The 18,481-nt window shown below is 34.8% G+C and overlaps 1 protein-coding gene across 1 annotated transcript; it reads left to right on the top strand.

Annotated features, from left to right (window-relative positions):
- The first annotated feature begins 3,742 nt into the window (after positions 1 to 3,742).
- Positions 3,743 to 9,567, top strand: LOC114383995 (putative wall-associated receptor kinase-like 16). The gene is made up of 3 exons (XM_028343679.1): positions 3,743 to 4,100; positions 7,536 to 7,724; positions 8,142 to 9,567. The coding sequence occupies exons 1-3, from the start codon at positions 3,743 to 3,745 to the stop codon at positions 9,317 to 9,319; spliced, it is 1,725 nt and encodes a 574-aa protein (XP_028199480.1). The 3' UTR covers positions 9,320 to 9,567.
- The last annotated feature ends 8,914 nt before the right edge of the window (positions 9,568 to 18,481 follow it).

Genomic DNA, 18,481 nt, shown 5'->3' on the forward strand with positions numbered 1-18,481 from the left:
TCAACCCAAACACTCTTGAAAAACCCTTGAACAGGAGCTCTGATAACCAAAATGATGTAAACCCATTTGCAGAAGGGTTGAAGATGGATATTCAAAGGTTTTTCTTTCTTTTTATTTATGAAATTTTATTGAAAGAGAGAAAAAGTGACGAGTTTATGGAGGGTTGAATGTAAGGTATTTGGTTCAAAGTTTGAATGTGTTTGGAAGGAAAATGAAGATGATAACAATGGTGTTCAAGTAGGATTAAAGAATGAAGGTTTAGAAAGATGAAGAAGGAAAATGAAGAAAGGGGTTGGAAGAATCACTCCTCGGGAATTGGTATCACACACAAGGTGGTGTTCCTTGATAAACCAATTTCTTGAATCACTCAAGTAACTAAGGAGATTCACTCTCACACTTTAGAAGGTGATTAAAAACTCAAATTCAAGGTCTATTTTCTTATTAGAAAATGTGCAGCCTATAAATAGGAATGACATCAAGTTGGTTACATAAGTGAAATGATCACCAATAACAACAATTGATGGTGTCATTAAACCTAATTAAAACTAGAATTGATAACAACAATTGATGGTGTCATTATACCTAATTAAAACTAGAATTAAGACACATAAACATATGGAAAATTGTGCAACTCCTTGGTCAGCCAAGAGGCAGCCACAATCCTAGAGTTTTCACCTTATTAAACCTTAATTTTTTTTAAATTAAAACAAGCTCATAGGTGGTGCAAATCCCAAGAGAATTGACAGCCACTTTAACACAAGTTTGGGCCTTTATTTCAACTAACAAAATGCTAATAAAACCACTCAACAAAAGTGGAACCCTCTACTCTTCTTGGAACATGGTGCAATTAACAATCCGAAGCTTCTCCACTTGTAACTTGGGCCTAAATTCAAATAGCATGGTTAACACTGTTGAAGAGCTTCCTTGGCCTTCTTTGTTCTAACCCTTGTCATAGGTCCTCCAAGTCCTTCTAAAGGTTCCTTGCCCTTATTCCTTGCCTTGTCCTCATCAGCTTTGGACTTGTTATTTTCTTCACTGTTTTGGGTGTTTAATGGAAAAAATCCATTATCCAATGAAGTTTTGGGTAAAAGACATCTCATTTCAGCCTTCTGTAAACATAACACAGAAACAAAATGTTATAGAAGGTGGAAATTATAGAACAATAAGGTATAAAGTTAGCCAAAAAAATCATATTGTACTTGTTCAAAATATGGCAGAAAGATGAAGATAAATTACTAGCATACCTGCATTTCAAGAAGCTGGGTTTTGGACTCAGAAAAAGAAATTGTATTAATTGTTTCTGTTGGATAGTGGACCTGGAGGACTCAACAACAATGAGACACTCAGGGTGAATAACATAATTAAGAACAAAGAGACACTCAGGGTGTACAAGGTCCAAGTATAAGCCTTTACCATGAGATAGTCATCTGTGTTATCATCAATGACAAAACCATACAGATATAGAAGTTCCTGCACCAAGTGCAAAAATAAGGAAACAATTATTAGTACTTGAAATATGCTTCAAAGTAAATTATAATTCAACCTTCAACTGAATAGAAGATTCACTCTGTCTCATGCATTCTGTAAAATATATATGCATCCATGTATTCATAAGTACAAGTGAACTCAAATAAGTTGAAGGGCCAAATCTACAGTACAATGCATTGTTGCGGTTTATTGAGAAGACAATTATATATCTGGTTCAATTAAACCTTTTTCAGTCAAATTGAAAAAACTGCTAACAAGACATTGCACCGGTGTTGACCGCATGAAAAGTCTCCCCTTTGCAAGCTTCTCTGCTAGCAGCTTAAAAGATTAATGCTTAAAATGAAAGGTAAAAATGAAACAGAAAAGCAAACTAGAATAAAAGAAATGAAAGGATTTCACCACAGAACCCATTCAATATCCTAATTCTACACGTAATCAGTTCACATTTCTTAAGTCATTTATTTATATTCATTTAAAGAGAAAATGTTGCAGCGGTTGATTTACCAATTTGACGATTAGAGCTTTCTCGTGACGCAGGTGAGACAACTTTTCTCGAAGCTCTTCAGCAGTGGCGAATAATTTACCGCCAAGATATCCTCCGTGCCCTCCAACGACAGTTATCATCTTGCCATGAGACAAAAGTCGGCACCGCCTACACAGAACGGTTCGAAGTTGGTGGTGTTTCTTCTTCTGCAACATAGCACGCACACAATCAGCGTTTCGAAATTCAGCAAAAATGATGCTTCCAAAATTCAACCTATATTGACACAATACCAATTCATAGGTTTTAGGATCAACGTAGCCAGGGGCATCGGCATCGGAAGTGTGTAACGGAGCGCCACAGCGGTAGCAAGAAGCGACGACTCTAGATGCTTTAATAGCATTGTCTTTCTTCTTTCTCTTCTTTTTGTTTTCTTTCAGAATGAGCTTAGCATCTTTGAAGGATTGTTGGCGTTCGAGGAACTTCTCATCGGGAGAAGGAGCGGCGGCGCCGGTGCCTTCCAAATTGGCGGCGAGCAAATGCGATTTCTAAGAGCGAGGGAATTCGCAGAGAATGAGGGAAGGCTTGTGGTAAGGAATTGCGGGAATTTGGTATTGGGAAGAGAAAGAGGTAAGAGGAAAGTGGATAGAGTTTTAAGCGCCATTGTTTCTTTCTCTGCTCCTCCTTCTTGACATTGACTTGCTCCTCCTTCCTCTTCTTCCTTCTCCACAAGAAGCCACACACACCTCTGTTTCTTTCTCTCTTCCTTCATTATTGGCAAGGATCGTCTCGTCGTGGTTGGGATCGGGGCGGGGGAAGCCGTCTAGGTAGGTGAGGGCTCTGGCCCCGGAGGCCGGAGGACGGCGGCGACAGAGTGGGAAAGTGGCTGCGGAGCCTCACTTGCTCGCTCACTCACTTCACTAGCGTAAGCTAGGGCAGAAGAACTCGAGCGGCTATAAGTGTTTGAAAGTAGGGGCCAGGGCATATGAGATGCAATTAAACTAAGACTGGCTTACGTAGTAGCCATGGTTCACTTATTAATCCTAATTACAAAATTGTCATTACCTTACATTCTAAAATGGTTCTTTATAATTATTTTAGAATGTGCAACATAAAAAATATTATTTTTCTCCCAAATTACAAAATTGTTATCGCATCTTATTCTAAGATGGTCATTCAGAAACGTTTTAGAAACAACGTCGTAAATAATTACTTTTCTACTAGTGTACAACAATAATATCGTGTCCCTTCCAAAGGTGGTCTATATAAACTATAAAAAGTGTAATCCTCTAAGTTGAGTTATATTAATATTGAACTTATGACAACAATGGGATTGATGGCCATGTTGATGCGGATGCAACTAGCCCTGATACAAGGTCAATCCAAGATAAGGTTGCTAACATCAATCAACAAAACTTATGTTATTATTTTATATTAAACAAAAAGTTACACATATACCAAAAGACTAAACATATAATTTTCTGGTTTAATTAAATTTATTTTACATCTCACTCATCATAATTTTGGATTCTAGTGGTGTTGGTGATTGTGTTGGCAAGGATGGGAACTGTAGCAGTTAACCAAACCCTGCTTGGCTGCCCAAGCACTTGTGGAAGTGTTCCAATTCCAAATCCATTTGGAATAGGCAAATCATCTGAAACCGGTGACAACTGTTTCTTGGAGGGAGCATTGGAGCTCACTTGCGATGATGGCACCAATTAATATGGTCGAGGCAAGAATGACAAAATTTTGAATATAAACCTCGATGGTAAAATGGACTTGCTTTTCAATATATCCCACATTTGCAAAAGCAGAAGTGGAAAGGGTTTAAGAAGGGGCCCAGCATTCACGCTCAAATGTCAGGCTTTTTCCATTTCCAGCGAGGACAACGAGTTCGTAACTGTAGGCTGCGACACTTATGGCCATCTCCACTCTTTTCTCAATGGTACGAAATCTTCAATAGGATGCTTGATGAGATGTGTCAGCAAGGAAAGTGTGCAAAGCATGCAAAGACAGGAAAACTGTACAGGGATAGGGTGTTGGAAGATCAATATACCTACTGGAATGAAGGATATTATGATACAAGCATTCAACTATGACAATTTCAATTACTCCTCCGACTTCAACAACTGTAGCTCTTCCTTTGTTGTCAAAAAGGGCACCTACACTTTTAGTGGAAATTAATTGCACAAATATCAATTATAAAGTTGGAAAGTTGGAATGTATAATTAGTCAATTGGATATTAAATTTTAAAAGTTAAAAACCAGGTGTGAAATCATAATTTTTTTCTTCAAATATTAGAGATAAAAATAATTTTGAACCCCCAATTAAGGACCTAGGCCATTGCACTTACTAGCTATAGCCAAGCTCAGGGCCGACCCTCTTGTATGAATGGATTCTTACATTTATGAGTGTGGATTCTTACATTTATGAGTGTGTATTTGTAACCTACTAGCGAGATGCCCGTGCCGATGCACGGGCTCATACTCCAATTTTGGTTAACAACACAGGCTATCAACAAATTATGTGTAATTTTATAAAAACGCACGTTGTAGGTGTTTGATCCTTGAAATGCATGTAAAATATCCATGTTGTTAGCATGGCCAATGTGAAATAAGTGTAGGTTTAATAAATTAAAACAGCAGAAGAAAGACAAAACAAAAATGCTATACTTAAAAACTAATTTGCTAACAATTGTTTAGATCTATCTTCAGTCCCTGTTTTTTTCATCACGCGAGGAAAAAAGAAGGCACAAAGTGATGTTTTTTGGACACACCTTAGTAAAATATAATCAACAATAAAAGCACTGAATATTGGAATGAACAAAGTAATACATATAAGCCAACAAAATAAGTTTATAACCATTAATTGTGCAGTAGAAAGTGAATGAATTGTTTGATACCCTAAGGTATTTGATTAACAACATTAATCAAAATATAAATGAAAATAAAAAAAAAAGTCAGTGTCTGTAGGCATGGTCTTCAATTGGAGAGGTCCTCATCCCATATAACTTGTTTCCTAAATATGACCTCCCATACATGTTCGTCAAACCTGAAGAAGAACACCACTTCATCTCCGGCCATTAAATTATTTTTAGAGAGGTATTGGAACCATGGTTCTGCAACAGATGGCAAACCATTGTGCACGATGATCTACCATTGGTTACATATGCCATAGCCATGTTGAATAGGAATGTATTTTTTTGATCCAAACAAAAAATTTAAAGCTGCTGCTGGAAGAACCTGCATTGAAACCAAAATAGTGATTATACGACCATTTAAAGTGATCAATAGTCAATGTTATTTGAAAATGTTATTTGAACTAAGAGAAGATGGGAACAAAAAAATAAAAACATAATTGAGTGGGTAACAAACTCCTACCAAAGGGTTGTTATGTTCCATCATCTCTTGCGTGACATCAGCTGTAAAGATGTGCCTTTTGGTTGTAACAACCGACCTTCGACGTGTCTGTCTATGGATAGGTCCCATGACATCAACGTCAAAAGAAGTATCTTTTGAGGCTGCAAAAAATCGGATAATGACACTGTCATTAATGTCGTGGGCTCTTCTAAATTCTTTCATCCCATCAGCAAAAAAGTATCGTGTGCCATATTTGCGCAGCCTAACAAAATGCTTGCTTCCATTGTAGTCTAATAAAACATAAGTTTGGTAATATGGCCTCCATTGTCTGTGGTAAGTCAATGGAACTTCAATGATGTTCTGCAAGGAAACATGAAAACATTAGGCATTAGATATTCCTTTTATTTGGAATAAGAGAAATGGAAAAGTGGTTGGCATTGTGAATGTTGACCTTGTCAACACGAAATGTTGTTGTAAATCGTGTTCTTGCCATCCAATTTGATGGGCCCTGTAGCACAACATTGAATGTAAGTAGTTACAGAACAAAATAAGAAACATACACCCAAAAAATAGGCAATCGTCGAACATTGGACGTAGTCATATTTGTTGTGCAAAGAGGATGCCTGTAAGGTAGCTTAAAAAAAGATATAAAATGGGTTCTTAGGGTGAAAAAAATAAAAGGAAGGTGAGAAATCAGTTTGGGGAGGATACCAAAAATGTTAGGGATACAAACATGAATATTGAAGTATGAAACAAAATAATCAAATAAGGATCCGACAAAAACATAAGCAAAATGCAAGCAAATAAAAAACAAAAAGTGGGATAATAAAAAAAATGAAGGATTTTGTATTGGGCTAACTCAGAAAACCAAAAAAAGGTATTGAATGATGCAGATGCGGGATTAAGAGGCAACACAAACAAAAATAATGGTTTATTACAACAAACCAATGACGAAGAATAGAAAAAGCAGTATATACAAAGGCACGACAAATGATGGTCAAAATGAAAACAAACTATAATCAACATATACATAAATATACATAAAAAACATAACACGAATCATGGAAGGAAATGATGAAAATCGTCAAAATCGTCCATGTTAGGCATACAAACATATATAGATATAAGAAGCAACACACAAATATTAGGAAAAGACAAAAATGTTACACTCATAATTTCCAAAGACATGATAAACGTGATGAATATTGTAGTCGACAAAATTATAAACATGAACATGAATATGTAGTCTATAATCAACATATACATATAATAACCATAAAATGAAGGACGGAGAGGTAAAATAGACTAACACCATTGCAAGGATGTATGGTGAAACAAAACTGAACATTAAACATATACATATAATATAAGAAGCAAAGAGGAAGGATGAAAAACTTAAATACATATAAGAAGGAAAAGAGGAAGGATGGAAAAGTTAAAGAACTTAACACATTAGAGGCGGTTGACGATTGTGTACTCATACTTTTAAGGGTTGTGTGATGTTGTTGGACAAATGAGATTCACAATGTGGATAATTGTTGGTTATGTTTTGATATACCTCAGCTTTTGTAATTTTTATTGAATGGGGTTTAGTAAATACATAATGTACTTGTCGTAGCAGTTATTGCATATTGGAAACCGCTTTTAGTTACGTCTCTTCAAATAAATACATAATGTACTTGTCATAGCAGTTATTACGTATTGATTGAATATTATGAATAACAATCTCCATTAAAAAGTTAGTTAGTCATATTTAATTATACCAATCTCCATTAAAAATTATTTTTTTCCAATTTATACTTCTTCAGAACTTGGTATTAGTAAAAAAATAATCATTAAAATTATAATTTTAATTAAATAAAAGATATTTTAAAAATAATTGTATTAAACAAGATAAAATTAATTAAAATTTACTTATATTTAAGACTAACCACAAAGCTGGTTTTTTTTCCTGGTTTTTTATTATTGGACTTCACCAAATTAAGAAATTACACTTAATTAAATTTTTAAAATTCACCGGTTAGTCATTGGTGCAAATAGTATTAGACTTTGTACCCCTAAACAAAATCTTGATTTCAAGCCATTCTAATGGAAAATACATGGTTAGATGAGAGATCTCACAAAAGATACTCTGTTAGATTCTCTAACAGATATTAATCGATCATCAGCAAAACTCATCAACTGTGTGCACTAATGTCATGGTGAGTTCTCTGTTATTTTTATTCTGAATTTGCAGACATTGACGAATGTAAGACAACCAATCATACATGCATAAGCCAAAACAATTGTCTCAACACCAATGGATCCTACGAATGTTTCTGTCCAAAGGGGCGATCCGGAAATGGAAAAAAGGAAGAAGGGTGCCACCAAAAAGATGTTACCAAGGTTGTCATAGGTAAGCAACAAAGCACATACGATTTTTTATTTTTTATTTTCCTCTTGAACTTTTTTATTTGTTTTTCGTGTACTATCTATGCTGGTTTAGCATGTATGCTACTAATACCAGGATTTTGTTTAGATAAAATTTTCAATCACTACTTATAGGTGAAAAGAATAAAATAATAAAATGAATTGAATTTCTTTCATATAACATGAAATCAATTTTAGTACTTCAACTTGCATAGATGTTCTTTCTATTAATTTCTTCAAAAGTTAAGGTGTGTAAATTAATTTTGGTTTATTGAAGAAATTTGATGTATTTTATTTTTATTCTTTTTTTTTTATAAATCTTTATTGAAAAAGTTTATTCAAACATGACGTAGCTAGTGTATAGAATGATTCAAGAATTGTATTTGGCATGTTCTGAATGCAGGAGTAGCAGCAGGAATTGTTATTCTATGTGTAGGGACTACCTCATTGTACTTGATATACCAGAAAAGAAAACTCAACAAACTTAGACAGAAATACTTTCAACAGAATGGTGGTTCCATTTTGCTACAGAAACTCTCTACAAGAGAAAACTCTTCCCAAATTCAAATTTTCACACAACAAGAACTAAAGAAGGCCACTAACAACTTTGACGAGAGCTTAATCATTGGCAAAGGAGGTTTTGGTACAGTTTTCAAAGGGCATCTAGCGGATAACAGAATTGTTGCTATCAAGAAGTCCAAAATAGTTGATAAGAGCCAAAGTGAACAATTTGCTAACGAGGTGATTGTTCTATCCCAAATCAATCATAGAAATGTGGTCAAACTCTTGGGATGCTGTTTAGAGACAGAAGTTCCTTTACTTGTTTATGAATTTGTTAACAATGGTACCCTTTTCGATTTCATACACACCGAAAGAAAGGTAAATGATGCGACTTGGAAAACCCGTGTAAGGATAGCAGCCGAGGCGGCTGGAGCTCTATCATATCTACATTCAGAAGCATCAATACCCATTATCCACAGAGATGTAAAGTCTGCTAACATCCTGTTAGATGACACTTACACTGCCAAAGTGTCTGATTTTGGAGCTTCTAGATTTATTCCACTTGATCAAACTGAATTAGCTACAATCGTGCAAGGAACTATTGGTTACTTGGACCCAGAGTACATGCAAACAAGCCAACTAACTGAGAAAAGTGATGTATATAGCTTTGGGGCAGTGCTTGTAGAGATGTTAACAGGGGAGAAGCCTTATTCTTTTGGCAGGCCTGAGGAGAAAAGAAGTCTTGCTAACCACTTTCTATGTTGCTTAAAAGAGGATCGCCTGTTCGATGTTCTTCAAGTCGGCATTTTGAATGAAGAAAATGAAAAGGAGATTAAGAAAGTTGCTATTCTTGCTGCGAAGTGCTTGAGAGTTAATGGGGAGGAAAGACCTAGTATGAAGGAAGTGGCGATGGAGTTGGAGATGCATCAGTGGATTAATACAGACCCAAATGTAAAGGAGACTGATTACTTGGTTCATGAGGCATCATCTAACATTTATGAGCCTGGTGATAGCAGCTGCCATCAAGAGTATGACAGCATTACGGATCAAATACCACCTGCTTTGGGTGATGGAAGATGATTATGCCATGGCAACATACATTCCATTTTATTTCAAAGTTCTGTTACAATCTTCTGTAATCTTTATGAAAAATCCATTTAGTTGTTTCATGAGTGTGTATGTATTCAATGTATATATGTATCTAGAATTCTAGGTAATGAGTATGTATATGTATGCTAGTATGTGTGTATGTATGTCTGCATTAACTAATGGTTTAAGCTTCTTTTCAACAGTTTATGGTAATTCATCGCACAATTATTATTGTTTCATTGCTCAATTCTAAGTTCTATTGAGTTACATGCACGTCCCAATACACATATACACACATAAACATGTGTTAAACCCTGGTGTGATTCAGTCATATCTAGCGAAGCAGAAGCAATTATCATTCTCTTCCTCTATTGCCATGTGATTGTTTTTATTAATTTGGAAAGTCAAAATAATTCCAAGAAATCCCAAGATGAATAATTGGTGGACTTCTTTCACCAGAAAACCAGATAAAATAAAATGTTATAAAAGGTCTCTACTCCTGGTTCCTGCATGCATGTAACCACGAAGCAGAGCTCAGAACACTTTCAATTTCTACTATTTCCAACTTAGCTGAAATAGTTGTAGCAGATCTTTGACAATATCCAATCATGAAAAGAAAAAATGTTACTGATAATTAAATCCAGAATTGATTGTATTTTTGAGCGAGTGTTCATGCTAGTTTGGTGTAAGTTTGTGAAAGACAAATACTTAAGAGACTTCATGTGAAAAAAGAGCTAAAAATTATGCATTTTTGGAGTTATTCACGCACAACAGAGAAGACCACCATCGTGGTAGATTTTGTACGACCAAGGATTTAAAGCCAAGATGTACAAGATCATGGATATGGTCAAGGAACCACAGTCGTTGTTAATTTGCATGGCCAGTCTTTATTAGGATGTTATAAATAGTGGGTTGAAGGTAGAATATGATTATTTTTGCTCCTTTTACCTTAGGGTTCTGAGAGAGGAAAATGTACTTTGAGATGCTTTTGGCTGCAAAGGGGCTTAGGAAACATCATTTGGGTAGGGTTGACTTTCGTAACATTTCTTCCCTTTTGCAATTTCTATGTTCCTATTTCAGTTATCTATAGCTAGTCTTATCATGACCATAAATGGTTAGTTCTCTTCGAGATTGTGATGTCATTGTATTTGTACCCCTTTTTCCCAATTTTAATGAAATTCCTTGATGTTATCCAGAAAATTGAATTTCTTCTCTATCCTTAATTCCTTTTAGACTCGATCACTCTATATTTAGTTTATTGCTTAACAACAATTAATTGCATGTAATTGACTGAACTCATAAGTGATTGAATTTCCAGCAGATTAGATTCTTTTAATCAAACTCTGTGATTATCGTTTGCCCTAAATTAATTTACCTATGGCCAATTTAGAATTAAATTAGGGGAAACAATTTTGTTAACTACGACTAATTGTTAACTGTGAGGCAATTGAAATTATTTCGGTAATTGTATGGGAATTGGAATTGGAGGAAATGATACATGCAAGTCACAATCCTAGACTACTTCATAATTATTATTTTCAGACCAATCTTTTTGCTTTGATTCTTATTTTCGTAAAAGAACAATTGAACAACAAACAACTCTCAATTTGATTAAATACTAGCAAATTGCTTAGTTTTTGCAAAATTAATTACTTGAGAATATAACTAGTCATTTGGGTTTCATATATGGAATTTTAATCCGCTATTACTACTGTATAAGATAAGCTTACACTTGTTCAACTATATTTTACGGATCAGTTACTTGCACCAATATTGGAAGGGCATCAGTCAAACGAGTCAAAAGCACAGTAAGTGAACGATGAACGATGAACGATTACCTCACTTATTTCTGCAAATGACACACCCCTCCCCTCTAGTTTTCAAGTGAACATTTACCTCAATTATTTCTCCAAATGACACACTCAACCCTTAGTTGATAACAGTGTATACTTTTTTAACTCCAGCTTTGTAATCCTACTAACTCAAAATATACACAATTTCTATATATGAAGACGATATTATCCTTACGTGCAATATGCCAATTGTGTAGTATTTAAATGCCAAATTTCCTCACCGTTCAAAATAAGACACCAGTTGTATCCATCCCTGAATACCTACTAGGCTACTACTGATTTTATACACAAAGGGCCATTTGCAAAAAACAAAACAAAATAACATATTTTGAAAACCTCAGTTTCCATGGTTTCATGCACCAGCAAATTGGATGTGCACAAACCATATGTCGTGAGTTATGACAGTATAAAATTTTTCAGCAAAGGCGTGTAAAACCAACTTGTGCAGTAACACTCAAACATTTTACGAAAAAGGCAACTTACTGAGACTGAATATTACAAAGCTAGTCTCCATATTAAACTAAGAAATGTGTTTATTTGGGAAATAAATTCAGTTATTCCTAATATCTCTCTCATAGTCTCATGTTTTAATAATTTGGTGATCCTTTCTTGGGACAGTGAAGGGGTGATTTATTTTAATATAACTTAACAGAGTTAACATACAGGGGAGGTCTTTGTTTTCCAAAAACTAGAGGGGTGGTTTGTGCCATTTAAGCAAACCTCAGGAGAGGTCAATGCAATTTCACCTTAGGATTTTATGCATGCCTTGTACCGGATCAAAACTTGGAAATATCGTGAGGTTATCAAATTGATACAGGATACAAACCACCGGTAAACATATTATAGAAATACACAAAATATGCTATAAATGACTATCTAAATATTTTTTTTCTTGAACTATATCTAAAAATAAGTTAAACTAGAATTTCATAACTACACTTGAAGTTGATACCAATTTGTGTTTGTCACATGTAAAACCCCTGTATTTGGTTGTCTGCATTAAAAACATTTATAAATCGGTTCATGGTGTTTGTCAACGTTACAATAATGTTGGCTTTGATCTTAATAATAATATTTTCCTTTTCAGTTGTTGTACGAAACAAATATACATTCAGTTTTAGGTTCTACACGGAGAAAAAAAACTCATGTTGGCTTTGATATGATTTATTTTGTAGGCATTTTTCCTTTTCCTGTTTGTATTGTCATCACGACATTCACTGTTGCAATTGTTAGTGACCATCTTCACAAGTAGGAATGTCATTCATAAAGTTTTCATTTTCTTCTTTGTTATGAATGCTTTTATAAATTATTTTATGTGATTAATGATTATTGCTTTATATACAAGTTGTGTTCATTATGAGTGAACCACTTTGCCACCCTTGCTTCACTTGCACACGTTACATTCTCAATTCGACACCACATCTACCACCTTCCACGTCTTAAAATCAGTTCAGAAAAACCTCTCAGAGGGTCAAATTCTCTCTGACCCCATCTTTTTTCTCCCTTTGTTTTTTGTTCTAGGTTTACAAGTAAAATTACAAATGTCATCTACAAAGGAAGAAAATTAACCAAAATTCAAGCATAGTTCCACCTTACTAATTACTTAGAATAAATTAATATAAAGACAACAAAACTAAACACAAAAAACTACAATGTCATATTGTACCAAATACACACATTGAACTCAAATGAGTTGAAACTAACGTCAAGGGCCATTGTACCAAATACAAAATATAATCTTCAACCAGGGTGGTGTTCGTACGTGGTTCAAGGTAAGAGACCTGAGAGTGGAGACAAAGAGGCAAAGAGAAAGAGAGTAGAGGCGTGAGAGACAGAGCCCAGACGAAGAGATGTGACGACGAGCAAGAGTGAGACTAAGGACTTGAAGTGCCGCCATGGAGAGTGAGACTGAGGAGCCGTTGGGCTACCGTGGAGAGTGAGAGTGAGACCAAGAAGAAGGGGAGGCAGATTCAATAAAAGGAAAAAGGTTAACATCGGTTTTTTCAAAAACCGATATGAAAATGAGTTTGTTAACATCGGTTTTTTCAAAAATCAATATTAACAAACTCATGTTATTTACAAATATGTCATCGCATTTTTGTTAACATCGGTTTTATCAAAACCCGATGTTAACGTAGCGATGTTAAAACCATTCTTTCTAGTAGTGATTGTTTACCTTAGAAATATGAGCATGATCCTAATTATTAGGATTGTATACTTGCTTAGCAGATTCTATCTAGGGGTATAACTTCTAAAATGTGAAGGTAGTGAAATATATTTCTGGTTTAGTTGTCCTTATTTCACACACCTTGTATTATGACCATTTGTCATTTTCCAAGTCAGGAGCTATCCATGTTTACTGTCTTTTGTGTTCTAGTTCCATAATTGTTCTTCATATTTGATAATATTTAGGAAATTATAACTTAATCTCTATGATTTTACCAGACATTCACTACTACAAAAAGAGGATTCTACATCGGTTGTAAGGCACTTTCCACGACGGTTTTGAATCGTCTTTGTAGCGCGTGTCATAAAAGCAGGGACCTACGACGACGATTCAAAAAAAATCGTCTTAGAATGTACTGACATTCTAAGACAGGTGTCTTAAGGGGACCGTCTTAGAATATACTGATTTCTACATCGGTTTTACGTAGAACCGTCTTAAAAAGTATTTCTTTCTACATCAGTTCTAAGTAGAACCTTCTTAGAAAGTATTACATTCTAAGACGAGTGTCTTGAGTGGACCGTCTTAGAATATTATTCTTTCTACATCGGTTATATGAAGAACCATCTTAGAAAGATTTTTTTTAATTCTCTTTTTTTATCTCATTTATTTTTGTTGAGGCCAATTCTTTAAGACAATCATTACAATTCTGTATACAAAATAATCAATTAAACACATAAAAATAGGCAAAAAGATAATGATCACAAGTATTACATAGGTGAAGGCAAATATATTATAATGATTAAGTAGAATACTATGGTGTGCTATAATTTGTACTTTCACATTACAGGCACATAATAAAAATCATTTGTGTACCTAATAGCATAAAGTAAACTGAGAGGGAAAAAAGTTATCATTACCAAACAAGTAAAAATTAAGCTGGACAAACTCCCTAAACCAAGTGACTAATTAATTAATTTTCCCACAACGTAGCATGTTATTTTGATTTGATTAATGAGTGATTATCAAAACGTGAAAGTTCAATTCCTAAACATCTAATTAAGGATGGATCCTCTATGGCTACATGTACTTGCAAACTACACAAAGTCAAATTAACTATTTCCTAACGATGTTCTTTAATAATGAATTGACACGCCAATCTAAAAATAACATATTGGCTAAAACTATTAATTTTAGCAAAAAAAATCACAGTCAAGACCTAATCTTAATTAAATCCATTAGCCTAACTAGATTGGATGAAGCCTCCCTAAAAAATTACTTTCATTATGTAGCAAATCTGTCAAAATATAATCCCACTTTAACCCAAATAGTGGCAATCAAGTTGGACCTCCATAGCCTTAACGGTAAACAACACCCAGTCATAATCATCATTATCAATACTATTGGTCCTTTAATTGTGGAATGAAAAGACAATAACCACCCTACACAATACACAAAATTACCCCTTCCAAAGCAAACGTAAATGGACCATACAGTAACTTCACAAGCAGTCAAATTCCACAGTCAACGACAACACCAACACTCTTTATATGAAAAATAGATGAGTAAGTGGATTCTAACCTGTGTGTGCATTTTGCTAGTAAATGGGTTCCTTGCTTTTCTCATTGGTGCTTTCTTTGAAGTGCTGCAGCACCACAACATTTACAACATTTACTGGTTCATTTTGCACACTAGAGTCACAAGCTCCATCAACAATTTTCCAAATTCGAGCTGTTGAATCTCCAGACCTGAAATAGTTAATAATAAAAACATATTGGAAAATTCTTAACTTATTGGTCAAGAGAAAGAAAAAAAAGAAAAGAAAAAGGATAACACTAGCATCAGAAACTGTGCCACTTCACCATTTAGATGATTTTAATAAGAAATATTTACTGTAATTTTAATTTATGATAGATAACATTTTGTATTGTTCTTATAATAAGACATCTAATATCCCTTCAAGTATACATGGACAAATTACTAGCTTAACATTCTTGATGCCAATACAAACAAATTGTGACTTAGGTGGGTGAGTTCAAAACCATTCATTATAGCAATTTGATCTATCTGGATGTTAACAATATCAAAGACTTCACCACCACCCCAAAAAAGATAACTACTAAATTAAGAAGTTGAGGGTACTAACCTGTCCCTAAAGTAGCCGATTGGGGCTATGAAAATGGTAGCAATTGACAGCCGGTATGTGATAAAAACCAAATGGTTCATTCCCTCTTCCAGGACTTTCTTGAGAAGGATATTCACTGCCGCAAAAGAAAAATCAATTGCTATCATTACTAAGAAAGGTTTCCATTCATCACAAGTACTCCTCATTTTCAGCAATGCAATTCTATTCCACAACTCTTGATGGGGCAGGGTGAAGCTTTCTTATGACCGTGAAAATGAAGCAAAAGGTGTAATGTTATACTTATATTTGTTTTAAACAAAATAAGAATACTAAAGAGTCAGAGACAAGTCACATGCATTTTTCTTATTATATTATAATGCAAAGCTCACCACAATTGAAAAAATAGAGAAAGAAGAAAGTAGGGTATAAAACAATAAGACTTTCCAGATTCTAGAGCAAAAGGGAAAAAAATGCAAGAACTACAATAATGGGTTCAAGAAATATATACTTGTTTCATGAAGTCCATCTATAGGCCATAGGGTATTTCAATCCGAATAGATAGTAGCTAACGCTTCCAATGATTTCAACATATGAAAAGAATATACAGCAAATTAAATTAAAATAAAGGGAAATATTAATATTAGTTATCGCGGTTTCGTGAATAACATAGATTTTGGTGTTGGTTTAAACACAGGATAATATATACTAATAAACAGGCTCTTGAAACAGAAGCTATTTATAATTATATAATTATATAATTATATTGATATATAATCAAGTTTTGGTATGGATGAATGATGAATTATAATTATAAAAGGCCTCCAAATTAGAACGTGGCAAAACAAAACTACTTTATAATATTAATATTTGTTAATTAATTAATCACTTGAATCCACCTAAGATGAATATAAAGTAAAATCCTAAGCTTGATTTTAACACCGTCCAGGTTCAATCAATTCCTTATATACCAATAATCCTTAGTCTCTAAGGATATAATTCCACATATTGATTTTAACACCGTTCAGCGTGATTTTGGTGGTACATAATTTGAAGCAAGGTCAAGGAAACAAAATCCAAGACATCAATCTTAACCCTATTGTAATAACAATTGCATACAACTATAGTGGTATATCAGTAATGGGAAAGCAAACTGTATATTTCATCTAATTAATTGTTTGATTTTATTTATAATTTTTTTTTCAAATAGAGTCCTATCTACAATTCAAGTTAGACTGATGGGTCAAGCTACTAATAAAAGATACTACCAGGTGATGTCATTAAAACAAGTTGGATCTACGTCCAAAGGGTAAAACTCCAAGCCTGCATTCATGACAAAATCTTCAAAGTTTTTATGAGTAGCTAGCCTAACCCTGTGGCCATCTTCCTGCAAAAGACACCAGCCTCAATTAGGTTGCATTACATAGGAAGAACATCAATTGGACACTGAAGTCCCTTTGAAGATAAATGGAACCTGGTAAGGTAGTAAGAACATCACGAACACAAAGCATTCTCCAAATAAAATAATTTTATATTATGTGTAGCATCCTCCAACACAAAAATGAAAATTATCAATCATTGGTTCCATAATATTATATAGTAGGCTAATTTAATTTGGCCGAGTATTTCGTCCTTGCTGAAATTCCAGAGGAGTTTATCATATGAATTGGCTATTATAAATTAGTTTCACTCACAAAACTAAGTTCTCACTCACAAATATTCCTAACCAAGGATTTATTTTAATTTTTTTTTTATCAAAATTAGTTTCACTCACCATTTAGTTTTATATGTTTCAATATAAATTTTTTACAACATATAAAAATTATTATGAAACTTAATTTACACTTGCAATCTAATTACATTAATAGCCTAAAATTATTTCTACTAAAATTTAAAATAAAGGGAAATCGTCTGAAAGAGTTGTAGCCTTGTAGGAAAATTAAGAAAATAATTTGAAACGTCACCTACTATGTTTCTGAAAACAGAAATAGAACACTGCAGCAACGGCTCCACTCCCAGTCATCACCACCGGCCACACAATCCCCAACCACTTCGTCCATTCACCATCCACTCTCTCCTTTCTCTTTCATTTCCACAACTCTAACTTTCTCTACATCTTCAATTCTCTGTCTCATCTCTTCAATCTCTCTCTCTTTCTCCTCAACCTTCTCTCTCGTCTCTTCCTTCGCCCTAACCATGATAATAAGCTTTTGGATACAAGATTAAAAATATTTTTGAGAGCTTTTCTATTAGAAAAAGTTCTATATTTTCTGTTAAAAAAATTCTCAAAAACACCTTATATTCAAAGAGGCCTAACATGTGATTAAACTACTTACCCACTTGTGAACTTACCGCGCAGTTTGGAATGGGAAGCGCGTTGGAAACGCTATGTGGACAAGCTTACGGAGCGGGGCAAGTGCACATGTTGGGAGTGTACATGCAGCGCTCGTGGGTGATTGTGAACGCCACCGCGATCCTGCTGTCGCTCCTCTACATCTTCGCGGGGCCTATGCTTAGAGCTATAAGGCAGACAGAGGCGATTTCGGCAGCGGGGGGGGAGTTCGCGGTGTGGATGATCCCGCAGCTGTTCGCGTACGCGGTGAACTACCCGGCGCAGAAGTTCCTGCAGGCGCAGAGCAGGATCATGGTGATGGCGTGGATCGCGGCGGCGGCACTGGTGCTACACACTTTGTTCAGCTGGTTGCTCATTCTGGAGTTCTGGTGGGGTCTCGTCAGCGCCGTCGTGGTGCTGAACGCGTCGTGGTGGTTCATCGACATTGGACAGCTGCACACTTTTTCTTCAATCTTATAGAAGACGACACAAGTTCGCCATCAGAGCTTGAAGATGAGAGGGCAAAGAGTGTTTCTTCTCTCTCCCGCGCTCACTATGACGGCAATGAAGAGTCAGGATAGAAGAAAAAGTAAGATATAGGGTTTTCAAAGCTAACCAGTTATAACGTGCCACGTCAGCATAGAAATTGGAAAACTCCATCCTTTCAAAGACGGTTTTTTAA

The sequence above is a fragment of the Glycine soja genome, chromosome 14 (assembly GCF_004193775.1).
Source record: "Glycine soja cultivar W05 chromosome 14, ASM419377v2, whole genome shotgun sequence".
Lineage (NCBI taxonomy): Eukaryota > Viridiplantae > Streptophyta > Magnoliopsida > Fabales > Fabaceae > Glycine > Glycine soja.